The sequence below is a fragment of the Aspergillus steynii genome, assembly GCF_002849105.1.
Source record: "Aspergillus steynii IBT 23096 chromosome Unknown P170scaffold_4, whole genome shotgun sequence".
Classification (NCBI taxonomy): Eukaryota; Fungi; Ascomycota; class Eurotiomycetes; order Eurotiales; family Aspergillaceae; genus Aspergillus; species Aspergillus steynii.
Window position 1 is genome coordinate 3779345 of NW_020194401.1, and position 21244 is coordinate 3800588.

A 21244-nucleotide genomic window follows, 5' to 3' on the forward strand; every position below is an offset into this window, starting at 1 on the left:
TTTCTTTGGTTTACGCCTTCGTAACTATTAAGCCTCCAGAGCCCGACTCGCGGGAGCAATGACTTGATCCTACCAATGCGATGATTAGAACCACGCAAGGGGTCAGCCACACCCACTAAACCCCATCATTCTGTTTGCCTTGCAACTATGACATCATGTAACCAAATGTTCAGGTTTGGGACTAAGACAATAAGTACCGACAGAGAATATGAGCGTGGACAAGACTGATATCCTCATATATCAATTCTAAAAGTTATATCACGGATATCGCGACATAATTCCAGATGCGCATTACCTGAAATAGTCGCGCTGTTCAAACACCCAAGGCCAATTTTATCCCTCGAATAATAAATTCAGTCCCGTATGTGATCGAGTGATCTAATCAGGTCCGCGGTCCATCATTATAAGTCTGGGTACGGGACTCCAGTATTCAAGTTTTATCACCAAACCTAAATCACGGACAGTGAATGACGGTGGCAAAAGGATCTTTGCCCTAGTCTTCGATGAGATCATATCACCTTCGGCAGGCTGCGATCGAGGCGACCGGCTTGTGGTTTCCCAACGGTAATCTAGCGATATGCGAAGCTCTCAACACAATGTCATCCTGCATTTCAATGTCACCTCCGCAGTCAACCTTTCTAATGCGCATTCTGAATTTTGAATTTGAATATTTCATCCTCTTAATGTCCTTCCAAAACCCAAGTATTCGCTCACCGGAGTATCTACAGAGTCCTTTTAACCAAGCAGCATGTTGACTAAGCTGTGTTGCGAACAGGAGCAAGATGAGATCGGACATCGTCTGTTGCTCAATTATATCGACAAATGGGCCTTAATAAACCCGGAGAAAATCGCCTTTTATCAGGTCATCCTTGATAGCCCCCAGGATAAGGTCGTTCCGTTGAAATACGCCCATCTGAGGAACTTGGTAGATCAACTTGCTTGGTGGATCCATGGGTTAAGTGGCAATAAATGCACCTACAAAGAAAGGTCCATAGCGTGAGTACAATCTCAATCTGCTTAAGAGATTGTATCTGATCTGTTTAGGTATCTGGCACCAAGTGACCTAAGACATCTACTGCTTGCGTTGGCCTGCAACAGGATTGGATCGAAGGTGCGGTTTATACCAAACTTGCAAAGATTGAACTTGGAGATTTAACCGTGCATCAGGCACTTCTGCTCTCGTCTCGAAATAGCGCTTACATTAACGCGCATTTGATAGATGAATGCGGTTGCGAGTTGCTTATATTCGACGCCACATGCAGCCACGTCGCGGACCAGATCTCTGCTAAAAGCAAAATTACCCTCCATGGCATGAATGACTTAGTTGATCTTCTTAAGACGAAGAACGCTCGTTCGAAGGATTTCCCATACTACGAAACCTGGGCCAGCGCATATAACAAGCCAGCACTTGTGAGATAATCATTTCAAGAAACACCGTTCTATCAGTACTTACTCTCCTAGATTCTCCAAACCTCAGGCTCCACCGGCCTTTCTAAGCGTGTCCCGATTTCTCACAGCGCCATTTCGACCATCGACATTCAGCAGTCAGTGTCTAAACAATATACCGACGGACGGAAGTGTCACTTGGAGGTATTGGCAGAGGCCAAGCGCCCATACCAATCCTTCCCACTATTTCACGTCGCCGGCTTCGAGCTCACCTGCCTCTTTCTGTTCACCGGGCGCTGCGTGGTACTGGGACCACCGCGTCGTCCTCCGGGGATCGAAGTTTACAAGAAGGTGGTTGAGCTTGCACGGCCGGATGCTGCAATGCTGGCCCCTCAGACGTTGAACGAGATAGCTGAAGATCCACCGTTGATGTCGGCTGTGGTCCCGAAGTTGGAGTGGATTATGTATGGGGGAGGTGAGTGGCTTTCGTTTTAAAACGCCATTCCCTGTATGACAGGCTCATTGAATTGAATAGGGCCTATAACCGAAAAAACGGGGGATGCAGTTTCCTCGCGAACCCGACTCATGAATGGATTCGGCTCCACGGAATGTGGATCTATGCCTCTGTATCCTACCGACGCGCCGTACTGGAACTGCTACCATTTTCATCCTCTCAGTGGTGCAGACCTCCGACCGATCCCGAATAGCGATGGCCTCTACGAACTGTTTGTCGTTCGCGATGAGACGTCTTTCCCGTATCAATCAATATTCCACAATTTCCCAGACCTGCACGAGTTCCCTGTCAAGGATATCTTCCAACGACATCCGGACAACGAGAATTACTGGGTCTATCAAGGCCGCACAGATGATATCTTGGTGCTTTCCACGGGCGAAAAGATCAACCCGTTGCCTGTTCAGGACGCTGTTTCGGCTATTCCTGGAGTCAGATCGGCGCTCGTGGTCGGGAATAAACAGCCTTATCCGGGCCTTTTGATTGAGTTGGGATTCGATGCGATCTTCCCGGAAGCAAAAGAGCTCATCATGAGTCGACTTGACAAAACGCTTGCCGATACGAATTTCCAAGGGTCTCGAGACGCTCATATTCAGCTGAAAGATGTCATCTGGGCAGGTCCAGAGAAACCGCTGGCGCGAAACGCTAAGGGGAACCTCCGTCGCAGTGCGATAGAGAAGGACTATGAGGATGAGATAAATAGGTTGTATGGAAATGATGACAGCCTAATCTCTGAGCTTGATCCTTCTTCGGAACAGACCCTTTTTTCAGGCTTGTTGGAAATGGCTGGGCAGTTGGTTTCAATAGATGATCTAGACATTGACGAGGACCTCTTTGACAGTGGACTCGATTCCCGAGGGGCTCAGATCCTGGTGAATGCTATCAACAGAGCATCGTTCAAGTCGGATGACGGCCGGTCGAGCAATACTCAAAAAGGAGTTTCTGTCGACATCGTGTATAAACACCCAACTGTCGATGAACTCGCCCGCGCGCTTTTTCAGCACATCCATTCTTCAGACCCAGGTGATGAAACAGAGGAGCACGAATTTCATGGACTCTTGCAACAACATCTCGACAGTCTATCGTCTCTGTCGCCAAGGGAGCCCAGTCATAAAAGACCGCATGAAGAAAAAGCACACGTTCTCTTGACCGGAAGTACAGGGTTCGTCGGATCATACGTGCTGGACTCTCTTTTACGCTGTCCAGAGGTAGAGAGAATAGCTTGCCTTGACAGATGGACAGAGTATCGAGCTGCATCATCCGACACCAACACAACTAATAACCCAGTTGATGTGCAATACTTGCTAGGAAGTCTTGAACGCGAGAATTTCAATCTCGATCCTAGCGTACTCTCGACTCTACTCGAATCTATCACCGTCATCGTCCACTGCCAATGGCCAGTGAACTTCAACCAGCCGCTATCATCCTTCGAACCAAACATCGAAGGCGTCGAGAATCTCATTCGTTTCGCACACGGCGCCTCGTACAATCCACCTATCGTCTTCCTCTCATCAATAGCGACCGTCAAGCAATGGGACAAAAGTATCCCCGTCCCTGAAAAGCCACTCAGCGACCCAAAACACGCACAGACATGGTACGGGCAAAGCAAACTCCTAGCTAGTGTGCTGCTCGAAGAGGCTGGCAAAACTCTCGGCACTCGCTCATCGATCTGCCGGTTGGGCCAGGTTGCCGGTCCTGTTGGGAGGGTCGTGAAACAGAGAATGTGGCCGCGGACAGACTGGTTTCCTAGCTTGCTGGAGACGTCGAGGGCGATTGGGTGTGTTCCGGACTCTTTGGGCTCGGCTGGTCGAGTTGATTGGTTACCGGTGGATAAATTGGCCGAGATCATAGTCCAGCTGGTGGTCTTGAAACACTCCATAGACGCCAACGGAATGGCGTTAACTGACTTTCATCATCTGGTGAATGCGGAGCCGGTGAGCTATCAGGATATTCTTCCAGTCATTGTGAAGCGGCTGGGGGAGGAGGTGAGGGTTGTTTCTCTATCGGAATGGGTGGATCGACTGGAGAAATCGGCAGCGACAACAGAGAATGGTTCAAATCCGGGCCTGGGCCTGGGCCTGTTGAGCTTCTTCCAGGGCCTGAAAGCTACACAGGAAGAGGCCCCCGTGGTGCTGGATACTCAGCATACGCAAGACCGTCTGCCACTACTCGGTGAGATTGGCGCAGCAAATGGCAGCTGGATGGAAATGTGGCTTGACCAGTGGGATTTTAATTCACGTAATTAGACATAACGTATCAGATTGAGATACATTGCATAATGCACATTTACTGCCTCTTATGGAAGATTTGTACCGCATTCTTGATTAAATGTGACGTTGCATCCTGAGTCGGCGAGTTTGTGCATCGCACTTCATTCGGCGACTGAACTGCGCATGGTTTATTGGCCGCACGGTGCATCCGTTTGATCTGCTGTCGCACCAAATGACCCGTCATATGAATAGATATCGTCATGGCCGGCCAGGGACGGCTATTGTTATTCTGTAGAATGTTGCTAGGATCGCTCCCCGGTCGGATGTTTCACCAGGCGCCTAGATTCGGCATTACTTTATCGCCGGGTATTCCAGCCCCTAATATTCTATACCATGGCTTCCTGGTGACTGTTGTTCGGCCCCCTGATTCAATTATACCGTTTCGCACCCCCGGTAGATGACTGAGCTAATTGATATCGAACTCTGCCAGGCAATTGAAGAACGACGCATTATAGCACGTCGGATCAATAAATGCCGGTGCAAGTTCTGGCGCCAAAAGGCTCTGTCCTTCTGCGATCGTGGTGACTGCGGGCGCGCCTTGGACCGTTCGTTCCATATCGTTCGGCGCAGACTGTGACGGGGTTATCTTTTCCAGTGGTCCTGCATTCCATCTCTCGATGGAATCTGAGAGAATATCTGCCGCCGAAGATCGCAAATAGTGATATGCCGGTTCTGCGGAGTTCCACGTCCGCTTTGTGCTTTTCAAACACCCCAGAATCAGCGTGACGCGATTGCAGTGGTGATCGAAGCATTCTTCGGAGTGGCTGATGGACGTGGCAAGTTGGATCATTCCGCAGAGCGCTAGGGCCGGAATCACGAATGGGGAATGTTTTTGGATGTTGGGACACACTGAGATTGAGTCTGAGATTCGTCGCGATGCTTCGGTCGCTTTGATGCTGTGGACGAGACGCGTGAATGTTGAGGAGAGATGGCATGTCGCAGAGGGCCAGAAGTGGTCGTCCGGTTGCGATAAAAGGGGCTGGAGGTCGCTTCTTGGGAGATGAAGCAGCATGGCAGCATAGGCGATAGTTAAGTGCGCTTGGAACATCATCTCGTCGACATTCCCATACGAGTCCACGATGTCCAGCTTCTTCGGCGGTAGGTGGTTGACCCAGCTGACGAGAGCATTCTCGATAGCCTGCAGATGGTCGCGATGGTAGTCGCGTAACCGATTCAAGACCAAAACTCTGCAGAGAATTGTCGCTGCTTCGATGCGATAACTAAAAGAAGAAAACACCGTCTCTTCCTCTGCAAAGACTCTTCTCTTGAAGTCCAACATTCGACGGGGTCCCGGCACATCACAACCTGCGGCATACACCGAGTCTTCGCACGGCAGTCCGACCTCCGGGGTGATGCCGCTACAACGAAACGTGATGTTTTTGAGCTGGACTGCCATGAAGATGTCGGTGATGTACAGCTCCCACCACGTTCGTCGGATGCTTTCGGCCTCGATCGATATGTCTGACTGAGACGTTGATGCAAACTCCCAGCGATTCATGCCTAACTCGAACGCGATTTCAGTTCCATGTGAAAAAGCCTCTTGGGCCTTTTCCTGCTCCCCGCGCGCATACAGCGCAATGGAGTAGATCAACCAGGCCTGGACCATGCATGGCGACCGGTCGGGGTTCGACCTCAGCTCGGCGTCGACCTTGTCCTTCAATTGCAAACTCGAGCTAGATGGTGCGTAGTGAGAGCCGACCAAGTTCACTACCAGTTGGAGAAATTGGGGGTAGTTGCGTTCCTTGTACAGAGAAAAAGGCACCAGAATGGGGTGCGCAACGTGAAAATTCTCGTAGAACAAACGAAGGAAGCGATCGTCGAAATCACCAACGCTGCATTCATGACCTAAACCATTCTGTCCGACACCATTCTGAGGCAGCGACGCAGGCCATGAGATGCTTCCAAAATCCGGATGCGAGCTTCTCTGCGACGAGTCGTCCTGCGCATTAGTCGGGCGGGAAGAACTGGGCTGGAGAGTTGAAGCTGGTGACTACTAGCATCCTCGCTTTACGTTATCACCGTGCTCATGTTCCAGGATAGGGGATACTGACACTGATTTCATTTCTACGAGTCGGGGTTTGATATTGCGAGATGGAGTCGTGGCGTGGTTTTCTGCGTCCGCCGCGTCGGGAAGGCAGGTATTGGCAGAGAAGGCCGCTCTGCGAGCAGCGCGAACAGGATGGCTTGCTAGCGTCGCATTTCAAATGCTGCTTCCTGCACTCGGTGCAGGCCAGTGCGGCCAGCCCGCTATCCCGAGTCGATCGGAGAGGAGGCATTCCTGATTCATCGTTGGGAGGTTGACCAGTCTGGCTTTTTTGGTCGCTGCGTCGCGCTTGCGGCGTTCGTCTTACGTAACTGGTCGGGCTTGGGCCTTGTTGCCTCAGTCACCCAGATTGAGGTTTAATTCTTCACGCTTCGATCTAGCCTTATCTTCTTTTCATTTTATTCCATCTGAATTGCCTGTTATGAATGCGCTTCCAAAAAAAAAAAAAGTTTCCAACGTTACAGTCCATCTTGGCTTCTTCGCAATCTAGAACCGGCTAGTTAAGGCAACTCCTGCAAGATAGCACACTTCAACGCGCAGTATACAAGCCATGATTCCTCTCTACTGCATATCCATTACTCTTTAGAGCAGGGAATTCTTGTTTCATGTCTAGTCCTTGGTGTCCTCCACGGGGTCGGTGCATTATCGCGACGCTCCGACGCCAGCCGCCCAACGTCATTCGCCGACTCAAATTTGTGCCGTTAATCGGCGATTGCTCACAAGGGGAAGCAGAGTGGACCTTAAGAACCACAGCTCCATGATCAAACGAATATAACTCTTCTCAATTCTTACAACAGTCTACCAGCAACCCAACCAAGTCAGACCAGTCCCATAATTTTATCCACCATGCTCTCTTTGCCAATTCCCCTCCCTCAGTCTCTTCCAAAATGCGACGGCCCTTTGCCGCCGTCGTATGACCTGCAGGATCTCATTCGCGATATCAAGTCATACCTGGGTGAAACATCGGGAATCGATGCTGCCAGCGTCAATGCAGAGTACTTGATATCTCTGGTTCAGAAATACGTCTCGAACCCTGACGACTGGGTGCAATTCTTCCACTGTGACCCAAGCAAGAATTACACCCGCAATGCCATTGAGAACATCAATTCCAAGGCTAATATCGTACGTTCTTTTCATTCCCAAGTCTCAATTGTGGTATACAGCCGTGCTAACCATTCTGATAGCTCCTCCTGGTCTGGAACCCAGGCAAGGGCTCTCCCGTCCACGACCACGCCAACGCCCACTGCATCATGAAAGTGCTGGCTGGCGAGTTGATGGAGACCGTGTACCACGCGCCCGAGACCGAAGTCGACAAGTCGGCTCCTCTCAGGTTGAAGTCCCAGACGGTGCACCCGATGGACGCGGTCACGTATATCTCGGATGATATCGGGCTTCATCGCGTGCACAACCCCAGTCCCAACCAGGTGGCTGTTTCTTTGCACCGTAAGCTCCCTCATCTAGACAAGTGAGAGATTGTACAATAGCTGATGATTGACTAGTGTATACTCCGCCTAACGCTGCGGACTATGGATACCATATCTTCGACGAAACGACGGGCAAGGCCAGCTTCGTGCCCCAGGCTCGGTCGTTCTTGAAGCCGGAGACGTCCGAGTGCAAAGCCTAATAAGCCACTGTGCGTCATTGTCTATTCACGGAGAGGCCGAAGCGGGTCTTCAGTCGAGGCTCTCCCTTTATGATATTACGATACCCTTTGCTTTCGAGCGCTTGTTGCATTCTCGGGGTTTTTTCTTGCCCGGGGTTTGTTTCCTCGGTCCTCTGTTTCGGCTCTTTTTGACACCTTGTGGTGTATTCTTAGTTTCTAGAATAATATTACTACCCTTTATTCCTGCTTTATTCCTGCTCCTTGGAGAAGACGCGAAGTTCTGAACACCTGGCAAATTTGAGACTCCGAAATCGGTGTCCGAGAAAAATTTTCTCGCGATCGACTCCGTGGATTCCCACGCTGGAGTTTGTCACTGCAAGGATAGAGTTACACCTAATGGCTAGAGAATTCCCTCTCGTTGACTCATTCTCGACTGATAGCCTTCTATAAAATAAGTCACATGCACAATCGTCCTAGAGTCGTCCAGCTATCCAAGTGACCTGCATATTGCCGGTCGCCGATTGAAAAGGTCGTTCCCCGACGCCAAGAACGGGTGATCTGCGCGCTGGTGGCTTCGGCTTCACCGACCTTCGCTCCGATCAGGGGTAATCGGGTGTTTGATTCGAGATGGCGCTGTAGCGGTGAAGCCGTTGACGCATTTACGTTATCTGGGCAGGATCTTTTTGCTCATTTTCTTTTAATTTTTAGTTCCCCCCTATTTTTTCCCTTTCGTTTGGTACACTCTGCCAATAGAATGGATGGTCAACACTTCCCTTCCCGGGTTCAGTGAAACTATGTTTTCCACGAGGCTGCGCAAGGTTTATGGATGGAACTCAGTGTGAAACTCGTCATATCCTGAAGGCATACCATTTCCTGTAGTCAGGTACAGAAAGGAGGTTCACGAATTGTGGCTTCCGTTGAAATATTTATAGTAATTCAAGGGCAGATTAAGTACTGAGCTGCAATGCCACGACTTCATTATTTCTGCGGTAGAAGATCAGTAGGACAACTGCTGAATTTGGGATAAACCAAACCCTCGTACCACCACGGGAATTGAGAGATATTCGTGTTCTGAAACCCGTTTGAACGTATGGTAGAATCTATAGTCTTTAGAATCGATTCTATTTACAAGTCTCTGATGACATAAAACCGTTTTAAACCACTTATCGCAAAAGCCCTCCACCAAACCTAGCCATCAACCGAGGCCTTCTCGCGATCATATCTAACGACAATAGTAGTAGGCCACGACTGCAACAAAACAGCCCCTACCATCAAACAACCCGCGAATACCTGCGCTCGCCAAAACTCTGCCGTGTCGAGATCAACCAACGCACCCGCGATCGGCGTCCCAACTAGGGACCCAAACGAACTGATTCCCCACATCATCCCCATGCGCGTGCCCAGATAGCTCGGATCCGGACAGTAAACCGGATGGCCGGCAATGGAGGTCGGAGCCGTGACCAGCACACCGCTGAGTAAACCCCAGTAACATGCCCAGACGATAAATCCGGCTGTGTTGCTAACAGCGATCCAGCAGAACATGGCGACTGCCCCGGCGGCTGTAGCGCAGAGTAAGATGACCATGGGTTTGACGCGCGAGCCGGCGAGGTATGGTAGTGTTCGGCCGAATGCTGATGCGCCGTTGATGATGGCGACCATGTAGAAGGATAGGTCTCGGGTGGTGTGTAGTGCCACGCGGGCGTAGGATGGGACGTAGAAGACCGGGATGTAGTAGCCGAGCATGATGCATGTCAGGGAGACAGAGTAGAGCATGAATGGCAGTTCCTTGAAGGCCTTGAAGTCGATCATGCTTCTGGCGCGGGTCCTTTTTCCAGGACGTCGACACAGCACGGCACACGTGATTAGGGCAAGGAAGAGGTTGATGAAGCCAATGCAGCGCACCGTCCAGGGGAATCCGATCTTGGGCTGAAGCTGACGGAACATGATGGGGAAGACGACGCTACCGACACTGGACCCGATGGATGCGCAGCCGATTGCGATGGGTCGTTTCGTGGTGAAGTGTGAGGAAATAACCACGAGCGCTGGGATGTATGCGATTCCGCCGCCTAGACCCACGCCGAACCCTTGAGCTAGGATTATCTGGTGGAGTTAGTTCGAGTAGTCTGCAGTGGAGAAAGCGTATCTCACTTGATAGTACTGTGTTGATAGACTGGTCATCATGATCCCAAACACGGTCAAAAAGCTCCCGCATACAATCAATGGTCGCAGGTAGCCGGAATCCACCAACGGCCCTGTTATAATTCCTACCATGACAATGAGTGTCGCTTGGATACTGCCTACCCATGATAGCGATGATGGAGGCTGATCGGGCAATAGCACTGTCTGGTAATATTCCTGAAAGGCGCCATACGTAGTTATCAACCCCCTGGGTTAGATTAGCTAGAGAAAGAATCGAAATCGAAGATATACACACCAGGAGTTAACAAAAACGCAAAATCCAGCAACAACACTTATCCAACCCTCAAACCCACCATTAGGTGATGGCCTCTCTTGCACCTCAGTGTTTACTGCATTTTGCGTGGTTGATTGCTGCTCAACATGGCCGGTGGTACCGCCATCACACGGTGTTGCCGACTTCTCAATCGCCATTGTTATATCGATAGCAGAGTCGCATCAGGCGGAAATCCCCGAGGGAAAAGGATCCGACAGCGGATTCTATTTATTCGAGGAATTAGTTACCCCGTATCCCCGCAGTGGGACCCTTGTCCCATGGGGTTTTCATTAGTCATGGTTGGCGATGGCGTCGCTCGGCTGAATCCACGGCATTTCTTGGGAGGATGGCGCATCCGAATAGCCGACGCCTAGAAGTGATCTAGTCATGGCCGTAAGCTGATTGTGATCTTGTTTGGCGGTGTTGGTAAGCTGGATAACCTGAAACTCGTGTTACTGGTCATTCGGCGTGAAATATCGCCATGTGCCGGGATGATGAGGGAGAGATTGCACCATCAATTCGTCAATGGTGCAACGTATAGCACGATGTTCAAGGATCCGAGTTCATATCCGATCTCCGAGCACGGCTGGAACGCTAGCTCTTATAGCCGAGCTTAAACTCTTTTGATGCTCTGAGCCATTTGGTAGCTTTGGGACATCCAATTAGAAAAACGTACCGACGGAACAAAGTTATGGGGTAGAAGGTGGATATGAGAACAGTATATCCGAGTCAGAAGAGCTTAGTGATTTAAACCAAAAAAAGAAAAGAAAAGAAGATTTAAAGAAATGCTTTCTACGCGACTCGGCCACCTTATAGGGCCTGTGTTGAACAATTCTAGTCCCAATTGAACTGCCTGACTGGCTAGGCAACTCTCTCGAAAGCTCTTTCATTTTGATGTATACGTAAGCAGCAAGCCATAGTTAGGTAGGTTATGAAGTACTCGGATTTTACTTCAGTATTCCTTGCACCGTAGAGAGATCCTTCGAAAAAGATCCGTCAGATGAAGTTGGCCAAACTTAATTAGGGAAAACTAAGGCATATATAACAACTCGTTGCAAACCTCTTGATGAAGGGCTTAATACTTTGCAAACCCGGAGTCTTGCTCAACAATTGTTCCTATATTAATACGAGAGGTTTGATACTTTTTTGCTGCCGATTACCACCCACCTGTAAGTTAGTGGCAAGCGGCATCTGCTGCGCTTCCACGAGAAGTGTGTATTTTAATTGCGTATAGGGGTTTTTAATTCATTTACAGATTCCGGATCCTTCCCCCATGTACCTAGGTAGCTTTCCTGACTGGATCAACACGTTTGAAGGGGTTGAATGGTGCATTTGCCGGGATGACTGACAATTTCCGTCCTGGAAAAGTTTGAACCCGATATGTTGGGCTCAAGGCGGCCACATACATGACTGTACGCAATGCGTGAACAATGCGGAATTTATGGCTTTTGTTAGACCTCCTGGTCATTCTTGTGCAACACTCTCTTTATGCAGGAAGTTCCTAGAACAGCACGGGTCGCATGTTCCCTTCCAGATTAGGTGGCCTACATTACAGATTATAACACAGAATCTCCCTTGCTGCGTTGAAATAAGAGAGTGGGAAAGCATAAAGGACAGGAGGGGAGAAAGAAACAGAAAACAAAAAATTGTTTAAGATAGAGGAGATTTATTCGCCACCATAATCTTTAGTTTATTCGAATTTTCATCCTAGAATCATCCTAGAATATTCAACACAAGGTAAGCTTGATATCCACACCACAAAAGACAAAAGGATAGTAAGGCAAAATTGCTGTGGTAGGATCATGAGTCCGCTTCTTTGAGTTCGCGCCTCAGGTCTATCCTACAGAATTCGTGTGGCGCAGGATAAATTCTCACTATGGGTCTCGCTTTTTAAACAAGTACTTTGGGCCTTTGTTAATCTTCTATGAAATGGGAACCTAGATTTCAGAGTAACACGAAACTACTCCATAGTAATCGCTAAATATCCTGTAAGGGGTAAGCTATGAACGCCATCAAATGTCCTATGACGATTACTTTGAAATTCTGGAATGTGATGATCGTTGCGACTTTCGTTAGAATAATATTTATTTCTCGCTCTAGTGCCACTTTCTCCGTCTCTCGGATTCTTTCGAACTGTGACCCCAAGATGACTATTCAAGCTCAGAAGGTGGCCCTCTTTGGGGCAAATGGTCGAGTGGGAAATGCCTTGCTCCATGCTTTAGTTAATTGCAAAGAGCAACGTTTCGAGATTCTAGCTTTCATTTCTCCCATGTCAACGCTGCGACTCTCTGTACGGTCGGAATTTGTTACGTCTGTGCATCTCGACATCTCGAGCGCATCACCCGAGGAGATCGGCATCAAGCTACAAGGTGTGGATATTGTGCTGAGCGCTCTGGGCGGGAACCTTCTTGATCGACAGCGATGCATCCAAGACGGCGCTGCGCTCGCTGGTGTAAAACGATTCTATCCTAGCGAATTTGGCATGTGCCAAATCCCTATCTTCCCTGGAAGTCAACCAATCCTTCATCCGGTAAGTGATGTCCTCTCTAGCTTCGAATCTGAGCGAACCTATTGACTTACGTACGGGAGTACAGACATGGTTACAGAAGCTGCAGTGTCTTGAGAGTGCCATCAGACATCCGGCTGTGCGATCAGGCAAGATGACATATACTGTTATTGGCTGCGGCGAGCTATTCGATGCCCCGGGAGAAGACACTCTATGCCCCTGGCACGACAGCAATGCAGAAGATTACACCCTATACGTAGTTGGCAATCCAGATGCTCTGATGGACTATTCGTCCGTCAAAGATGTCGCCGAATTCCTTGTGTCCACCATTTGTCATCCAGAGTACTCGGAGAACAGAATTCTGGGATTTCGCGGAGATCACACTAGTTTCAGCGAGGTCGCAAGTTCTCTAAAGCGGCATTCGGGAAGATCAGTGAGTCTGAAATTCATATCATTTGAGGACGCTGAGAATTGGATTACCAATCCCTCCCTGATTCCTAAGGATGTCCATTTCGATAGCGGCTTTCCTGGCGACTTTCTCCTTTTGCTTCGCTATGTCCAGGGCCAGGGAATCTTCTGGCGCCCCCGGGGGCAATTTCAAGATCATCTGCTCCAACGGGAGCCGCTGTCGGTGGATGAATATTTTCAGGCATTGTTTTCGAAGAACTCATGATCTAACGTCGTTTGTCAAATGTAGACTCCGGGCATATATCATAACAATTTAATTTTAAACCATGGCGCAGCGCGAGTAGCTCTTTTGCTAACGTAAGGTAAACTAGATTTATCTAATTACAGCACACCGAATGCCAGAGAAGATGTTTCAATTTAACTTCTTACCATAGACCACAAAAATGATGCTTGAGACGTCGTCGGCGCGGCATTTAATACCATAGGAACTGCTTCCTCAACTAGACTTAAGAGGAAAATAGCTTTCAAAGTGACATTTATATGACAAGATTTGGCTTTTTAATACTGCTCAATTTGCGCAAACTCATTCTTCAAAGCTTAAGCTTAAGCTAAAAACAAATTTGAATGCATCCAATCATGCCTCCACCCCCAAGCAGCGCGAGATTTCTACTCCATCCTAAAGCATATAGTTAGAAAGTCTCCTGGACAAGTGTTGAAAATAAACACACCGGCTGTCCCGTTGGCTCCAACCCATGCACAATGCATGTATCATAGACCAACAGTGGATTGCCCACGGAGTGATCATTGTTGCCGGCCAAGCCTTCACATTGGCGTTTTTCCTGTTTCTTCGATGGCGTGGCCCTAACGTATTCCAAGTACGCCGGATTCCCAGGACAAATGACATTATCCGCTAACACCACAGTGTTGCGAGCCACCAGACCTAGTTCCTCGCATAGCTTCAAGTCGTTGACGTATGCGGTCTTTGCGTGGTCAAAGAATATCATATCCAGGCCGTGCTCCCCGTATAGCTTTCCGAGCGCTCGCAATGTATCTCGGCATGGCCCGATCTTAATTTCCACCACATCATCGAGACCGGCCAGCTTGACTAGAGAAGCGGACACGGATGCGAACACAGGGCTGATCTCCAAACTGATATATTTCCTGCCTCCTGCTTGCTTGAGGGCGTTTCCGAACAGAATCGCCGAGTACCCGACGTACCCGCCCAATTCGATCATAACAGTGGGTTTGTGTTCCGCAATCCTTTTTCTCACGACGTCTCCTTTGTGTTGGCCGACGTTCATAAGAAAATCCTTCTCTCGTCCGTATTGGTCGATTGCGGCTAGGATCCTCTGCGGTGAGCCTTTCATTTGGTCGTAGTCGGGGTGGGATTCGATGAAGGCCAAAAGGGCTGGTTCGCGGCCATCATTGTGCTGGTCGGGTTTAATCATTTAGCGTGCTATTCATATGCAGCTATTTGAGTTGAGGTGCTCACGTATATCTCTTCCTCCTGTTTATAGAAAGACATCGTTTATTAGAGGTTTGAAAATAGGTCTTGGTTGGAATGCGGGAACTGGGAAAGACAAAATGCAATTGGGATGGGTAGACTAGATAATCCCAATATTGTGTATCGATTACGATAAAGAATACTAATAAAAAGCAATCTTCTTGAATTGAATCTCACTTCAGTCAAGCGGTCTGTCATTCTTATCGCATTCTATGCAGTCCATTGCGTTCCCGCTAACGATATTTCCCTCACCCCATTTAGCAACCAGACATTGAACTGGCCTTGATTTCAACTGTTTACAGCAGATCAAATGAGCATGATATTCTCACTGTGACGTCACGGACTCTTCAACCCACAGAATTCTGCGATCAATCTGCAGTGGGCAACTCATGGGGCTACTCTATCCCTTTGGTGGCAACATACTTGGAACATGAAACAGGGAAAACAAGAACCTAGGTAAATTCTCGCACAACTATCCTCGATTGCCTGTTATATGTGTCTTAATGCAAAGAAATGTATGAAATGGGTATATGATCAGCTTCAAGAGAGATAGACCACGCTAGTGCTGACGGGGCACATAGTTTCATGCGAAGGCACAACGTCATGGCGCATGAGGCCCTCAACGAACCCATTACGCTGTATCCTGTCGTGGTTGACTAATACAGTTTGCATTCCATGGACATGACCTTCGAGTTACTGCCTCTTTCCAAATTTGGCGACCTCCTGCAGGAGTTGGCATTCAAGGGAGTCAATGATGACTGTGGCTTGATTGTGTATGTCCTTGTGTCATACCCACTATTCTGAAGCCAGTGCGCATAATACTACAGGCAACCATGTAAAATCGTCAGGTCATTTGGTCCAGGTTCGCGGTATATGCAATATTCTCCATTTGTTGATTGCTACCTACTCCTTTTATAGAAAATTGCAGATCATATTGCTCTTCAAAGGAACAATTCTATTTCCATCACACTACACATTTCAATGCATCTATTATCTCACCGTCTCGAATCGACTCATAGATGCGCGTAACGTAAGACCCAATTGTCTTCTTCCCATCTTGGCAATCAGCGTAATTCGGCAGGACAGGATGGTCAGTCACTCCTTGATGAAAAGGGACGCCAAGTCCCTCACGGACAAACAGGTAAATGGCTTTTGATGCTTGTCCAAGGAGACGGGGCGTTGATTTGTCGGTGAAGAAGGTTGTCCGCGTATCTGAGTATGTTCTGTAGAGAAGGGAGGAGAGTTTGGCCTTCCATGCCTTGGTTGAGTTTAATACACTCGGATCAGGAGCATCAGAGGCATTCAACTCGGTGTTCACGATGTGGCCGACGGATCGCGAAGCTACCTCCTCACACCGTGGAACGAGATCCAATTGGCTTGTGTCAAGCCAGGCGCTTTCGACGGACATCCATACTTCCTCGAAGCTGGGCTTTTTAAAACCTTTGGGGGCTCCAAACTCCTCCTCGAAGACCGGTCTTGCTTGTGTCTGGGTAGATTGCAGAAAATCTACCATCAAAGCCCGAAGGTCCAAAGCCTGACACAGGATATACAGGTGCGCTGCGCACATCATGGACAGTATTTCTACCGACTGCCTTGTATATCTGCATGATATCAAGGCAAGGGAATTGACGGATTGATTATTCATCTCGGCTGTCTGGACGTGGCTGGCGACTGAATTTGCAAGAAAGCCGAGCTCAGAGAAGTAGGCCGTCATGTGCACATCGAGTCCCTTCATGGCAAACGACAAGCTCGGGTCGTCTGCGCAGAGATTCGGAGGCAAGCCTCTACTTATCATCGGATTCGTAAGCTCTCCACATTGTGCGAGCAAAAGCCTTCCCAGCATCACCAATGCGGTGCGAGTCTTTTCCATAGCAGACGTTACAGATGCAGCTTGGAAGTTTCCTCCGTGGTGAAAACGGCCTTCGGCTATGTCGATCAATGGGTTATCGGTAGACGAGTTGATCTCTACTTCGATCTGGCGGGTCGCGGACAAGAGGTCTTCAAGCTGCGGCCCTATCCACTGAGGTGCTGTGCGTAGAGCGTACCGATCCTGTATGAGGCCCACTTTGTTGACATCCAACTCGGGAGATAATCGCGATCCTGAAAGAAATGACCTTATATTTCGAGCTACCTCAGCCTGACCCTGATGCGGTCGACATTGGGAGATAAAATCATGGTAATTGTCCACGGTGCCCATGAGTGCCTCAGTTGCCATGGCGGTAAGAACTTGAGTCAGAAGTGCCAGGTTGTGGCTATCGTACAGAGTCAAAGAGGCTGCTGCGGCGCTAGGTGCTGTACCATTCATGATTCCAAGGCCTTCTTTGGCGTTCAGTGTCATTGGGACTTGGTCCATCTGTTCCAAGGCCTCTTTTGCAGATAGAATGCGATACCTGTCATTTTCCTTGACTTGCACGAATATATCCGGATTCCCCTCAATAAGGCCACCGAGATAGGAAAGGGGAGATAGATCTCCCGAAGCAGAGATACTCCCTCGTAGGGGCACGACAGGTGTCATGTTATTGTTCAACGCGCAAAGTAACAATTCAATCACCTCAACTCGTACTGCTGAATGCCCTCGAAGAAGAGAATTGCAACGCAGGAGCATTGTTCCTCGAACAACCTCTACTGGTAAGCTGTCACTTAGGTCTTTTTGATAGACGAGCTTTTCCGAGCCATTTAGCGCTGGGTCCGTTAGAATACCGCATTGGTGGTGTTGTAGAAAGGAGTGTTGAAGCATCTCCAGACGGCGGGTTCTAGTGGCAGCGTTTCCACCAGGACCAGTATTGACTCCTTCAGTTTGTTAGATTAATTCTTGTCAAAGATGTTCATGTCGCGAAACTAACCATATACTTGTTCTCCTTTCCCAAGACTGATTGTCAATGTTTTGATGCTATCCTGCACTCTTTTGTACAGGTCTTCGGACTCCTTGATCAGGGCTTTGGTAGAATTCCTATACGCGTCAGCTTTGGACTTTCAATTTAAAATGAGAGAACTTACCGTGAAACTGCAACAACAGCCCCCAGGCTTAGCGAGTCTCCGTCCAGGACCACCTGACTCCTATCTTTCAGTAGGCTTTCCCTATCAGCCCAGCATTCCTTCACTAAGTTCAGATGAGACGACATTATGCACCGTCATTTATGGGTAAGTCTAGTACAAGTATTTCGATCAATCTGTAAAATCATCACACTTTGAAGAGCGAAAGAGTTGGACACATCGCTTCATAAATACCTCAATCCCTTAACGGGGGCTATCGGGCATTTCAACGTGTTCGTGCCTCGAGACAACGCACCCGGCACCTGATTGGCCTCGGCTTCTCCTACCCAGGACAGGCACATTCCACAACCTCAGGAATGCCCGATCGTGGCCAAGATGGCCGAATCTTGTTCGAGCGAAGCAAGGGGTTCTCGCGAAAAGTCTAAGTGCGTTTGCACAGGCGTATCTGCCTGATTGCATCACGGAATACTTTTCGGGAACTCTGCATCAACAGCCATGCGGTCATGGCTGCGATTAAGCTTAACTATGACGACGGAAGGAGGGGCGTTGTCCATCATGTGTACAATCAGATAGACTTTGATGAAAGTTGTAGGCTCGGTATATAATTCATGTCTTATGCTATGCTACACTTCATTCTCTCTCTCTAGCGTCGGCTAACAGCCAGCTCATGCTCAGCAAACATTCCTGCATCCCTTTCCACGTAGCCTCTCACAATGACTATCGACAACCAATACGATGTCATTATTGTTGGGGCTGGTCCTGCGGGGTATTTTCGTCATTCCTTTCGGTTACCGATCTCAAACGTGGACTAATGAGAGCTCAGGCTAATGGCAGCCACTTGGCTATCTCAAGCAGGCGTGAAAACGCTAGTTGCTGAGAAACAACAATGTCGCACCCAAGCCGGGCATGCCGACGGCCTAGAAAGCAGAACAATCGAGATCCTGGACAGTTTTGGAATCGGCAATGCAGTCTGGTCGGAGTCCAATCCTACCGTTGAAGTTTGTTTGTGGGTACGTGTCTCCAGTTGAGTCGTTCAAGTTGGTCTGTACGCTGACAGGCCCAGATTGACTCGCATGACGGGATCCGCAGGGAAAGTATGACATTAAACCATAATCCCGGGCTTTCGAGATTCAAGGAATGCACCCTAGCTCAGGACCGGGTCGAAGAGCATCTTCTTGGCTTTATCAAGGACCATGGGAATGTCAAGGTTAAATGGGGCACCGTTCCCACATCTATCAAAATTGACGAAAACCGCGTCGAAAGCATTCCCCATAACCCCGTTGAAGTTAGACTAAAACCATGGCGAAGTGATATTGATCAGGTAAGCTTTTGCAGCTTAGAAGGTTTCTGAAGTTTCTGATAACCCAGCAGTGTAAGGGATCAGAGCCCGTCATAGAATCCGTATTTAGAACAAAATATGTCGTCGGGTGCGACGGGGCGAGAAGTTGGGTCCGAAAGCATTTCGGCCTCTCCCTTCAAGGTGAATCTTCAAATGAGCATTGGGGCGTTATTGATTGCATCCCCGTTACAGACTTTCGTAAGTGCTCCTCGGCATCCTTACTACCAGCCTCGTTGTTCATTTCCCTTCAGCCGATATTCGAAAACGATGTATTATCAAGTCCAGAGTGGGGAATATAATGATTATTCCCCGAGAAAGGCGGTTGGTGCGATTCTATATCCAGTTGTCGCCCACGGTGGCTGCCAAAATCCGGAGCTGCTATCACCATGCTGCCTTGATCGTAGTAGCAAAGGCCATTTTGCAACCGTACTTCTTCGACGCCGCAAAAGTCCAATGGTCCACGATATACACCGTATGTGAAACGCCCAAAAAGCGTCCCGCTCATGCTAATAGCGGATCAGGTTGGCCAACGCCTTTGTCCTATCTACTCGGTCCAAAACCGGGTATTTCTAGCAGGAGATGCAGTCCATACACATTCACCCAAGGCCGGGCAAGGAATGAACGTCAGTATGCAAGATACATACAATCTAGGCTGGAAATTGGCGAGCGTTCTAAAAGGAATGGCTACCCCGAAGCTACTTCATACATACCAAAGTGAACGGCTACCGGTTGGAGAGAGATTAGTTTCCTTTGACAAACAGATCTGCCGGGGCATCTGCTCCTCAGCCGAAGCAGACAAGGCCCTCACTTCCCGCGGCGAAATCAACCCGCTAAAGGCGTCCCTCCGAGAAGAAAACTCCAACGCGTCGGGGCTCGGCGTGATCTATGATCCCGGAATTTTAGTTGCGGCTTCTGGCCATTGGAAACTAGCCCTCAAAACAGAATGTACCCGGCCAATGAGCAAACCTTACCTGGCGGAAGGTATCATAGTCGGCGGTCGATTCCCTAGTTATCGAGTCCTCTGCCAGAGCGACTCTCGCCCATGGCATCTGCAGCAAAGGCTTCGCAGTACAGGCCAGTGGAACCTCGTCGTTTTCGGTGGCAACATTGTCGAGAGTGCTCAGATGCTTCGAGTAGAGAGGCTCGCGGCATCACTTTCACAACCGGATTCGTTTTTCACCAAGATCAACCAGAGTATCCGCCAGACGGCCGTCGGGTCTATCGCTGCTCATCTGGTCCATTCGTCCTGCCACAGAAAGATCGAATTCATGGAACTCCCTGAGATATTTCGACCATTCGATCCCCATGGCGGATACGAATATGGACAGGTATTTGCAGACGACGACGCCTACGGAGAAGGCTGTGGCCATGCCTACCAGTCGTATGGCATCGCGCCCCAGGGATGCTTGGTGCTGATACGCCCTGATCAGCATGTTGCTTTTGTCGGCGATCTGGAGGATACAGCGGCATTGGAGGCATACTTTGCGGGATTTTCTGTTCCTTTAATGAATCAGGCATTTTAAACTCTTGTCTTTGAACAGAGAGTTTGTTATGGACTGATTGATTAGCATCTTACTTTATTTCACCTCACAGGGTAAGCTGGATAGTGAGGCAGTGAAATAGCGAAGCAGGGGGCAGCGACAAAATTTGCCACGGCATCAAGGCAGTAAGGCAGCAGGACAGTAAGGCATCGAACAGTAGCGGCAAGGCAGCAAGGCAACAAGGCATTTGCGGGCGTCTGATGCCTAAGGCAGGAATCCATCGGTCCGCTCCAATGCGGTTAGCGTCTACGTAGCAACCCCTGTGAAAAGTGCAGCCATTTTTATCCTCTAGAGTCTCAAGCATTTACGATAAATTTCAGCTACTGGCACTCATAAGGCTAAAATTTGCTTCTTTGAGACTTTGGGCCTCGAGTCCCTCATTACGCCTAGGATACGCCCCAAACCTCAGCCGGCGTCAAGGCACAGAGGAACTTGTAAAGCCTTCTGCAGAAATATATACCACGACTACTGAGCTCTGAACATGCATGGAAGAAGCACCTAGTAAAGTCCAGAGTACATTTTTGGTCATGCAACAAGTGTATATGGGACATTCTTTTTTCTTCTGCACCGATAATTTATCCATTTTGTTTCTTTCTTCTTGCCGCTTGCGGCTCCGGTCACTTCCGGAGGCAGCGTCACATACTAGTTTTCAGAGCTTCATGCAGCGATCATCGCAAGAAGACAAT

The 21244-nt window shown here is 49.0% G+C and overlaps 8 protein-coding genes across 8 annotated transcripts; 4 read left to right on the forward strand and 4 right to left on the reverse strand.

Annotated features, from left to right (window-relative positions):
- Nucleotides 1-748: 748 nt before the first annotated feature.
- On the forward strand, nucleotides 749-4143 carry P170DRAFT_409405 (acetyl-CoA synthetase-like protein; the record flags this gene model as incomplete). The annotated part of the gene is made up of 6 exons (XM_024846780.1): nucleotides 749-996; nucleotides 1045-1111; nucleotides 1168-1410; nucleotides 1462-1861; nucleotides 1922-2792; nucleotides 3015-4143. The coding sequence occupies 6 exons, from the start codon at nucleotides 749-751 to the stop codon at nucleotides 4141-4143; spliced, it is 2958 nt and encodes a 985-aa protein (XP_024705103.1).
- Nucleotides 4144-4573: 430 nt separating this feature from the next.
- P170DRAFT_357217 (uncharacterized protein) lies at nucleotides 4574-6443 on the reverse strand (the record flags this gene model as incomplete). Its single annotated transcript, XM_024844207.1, has 2 exons — nucleotides 4574-6157; nucleotides 6219-6443. 2 exons carry the CDS (start codon nucleotides 6441-6443, stop codon nucleotides 4574-4576), a joined length of 1809 nt encoding a protein of 602 aa, XP_024705104.1.
- Nucleotides 6444-6986: 543 nt separating this feature from the next.
- Nucleotides 6987-8062, forward strand: P170DRAFT_510260 (cysteine dioxygenase type I). The gene is made up of 3 exons (XM_024854762.1): nucleotides 6987-7333; nucleotides 7396-7654; nucleotides 7711-8062. Exons 1-3 carry the CDS (start codon nucleotides 7058-7060, stop codon nucleotides 7833-7835), a joined length of 660 nt encoding a protein of 219 aa, XP_024705105.1. The 5' UTR covers nucleotides 6987-7057; the 3' UTR covers nucleotides 7836-8062.
- A 940-nt stretch (nucleotides 8063-9002) lies between these two features.
- On the reverse strand, nucleotides 9003-10456 carry P170DRAFT_456312 (putative MFS monocarboxylate transporter; the record flags this gene model as incomplete). The annotated part of the gene is made up of 3 exons (XM_024851609.1): nucleotides 10249-10456; nucleotides 9963-10200; nucleotides 9003-9914 (listed from the first exon to the last, which is right to left on the reverse strand). Exons 1-3 carry the CDS (start codon nucleotides 10422-10424, stop codon nucleotides 9003-9005), a joined length of 1326 nt encoding a protein of 441 aa, XP_024705106.1. The 5' UTR covers nucleotides 10425-10456.
- A 1956-nt stretch (nucleotides 10457-12412) lies between these two features.
- On the forward strand, nucleotides 12413-13445 carry P170DRAFT_476088 (NAD(P)-binding protein; the record flags this gene model as incomplete). Its single annotated transcript, XM_024853317.1, has 2 exons — nucleotides 12413-12796; nucleotides 12861-13445. The coding sequence occupies 2 exons, from the start codon at nucleotides 12413-12415 to the stop codon at nucleotides 13443-13445; spliced, it is 969 nt and encodes a 322-aa protein (XP_024705107.1).
- A 369-nt stretch (nucleotides 13446-13814) lies between these two features.
- P170DRAFT_476089 (O-methyltransferase) lies at nucleotides 13815-14705 on the reverse strand (the record flags this gene model as incomplete). Its single annotated transcript, XM_024853318.1, has 3 exons — nucleotides 13815-13856; nucleotides 13909-14610; nucleotides 14673-14705. The coding sequence occupies 3 exons, from the start codon at nucleotides 14703-14705 to the stop codon at nucleotides 13815-13817; spliced, it is 777 nt and encodes a 258-aa protein (XP_024705108.1).
- A 943-nt stretch (nucleotides 14706-15648) lies between these two features.
- P170DRAFT_357003 (putative phenylalanine ammonia-lyase) lies at nucleotides 15649-17806 on the reverse strand (the record flags this gene model as incomplete). Its single annotated transcript, XM_024844190.1, has 3 exons — nucleotides 15649-17474; nucleotides 17528-17634; nucleotides 17682-17806. 3 exons carry the CDS (start codon nucleotides 17804-17806, stop codon nucleotides 15649-15651), a joined length of 2058 nt encoding a protein of 685 aa, XP_024705109.1.
- A 585-nt stretch (nucleotides 17807-18391) lies between these two features.
- Nucleotides 18392-20540, forward strand: P170DRAFT_357558 (2-polyprenyl-6-methoxyphenol hydroxylase; the record flags this gene model as incomplete). The annotated part of the gene is made up of 6 exons (XM_024844225.1): nucleotides 18392-18444; nucleotides 18502-18688; nucleotides 18742-18999; nucleotides 19047-19215; nucleotides 19269-19489; nucleotides 19539-20540. The coding sequence occupies 6 exons, from the start codon at nucleotides 18392-18394 to the stop codon at nucleotides 20538-20540; spliced, it is 1890 nt and encodes a 629-aa protein (XP_024705110.1).
- Between the last annotated feature and the right edge of the window lie 704 nt (nucleotides 20541-21244).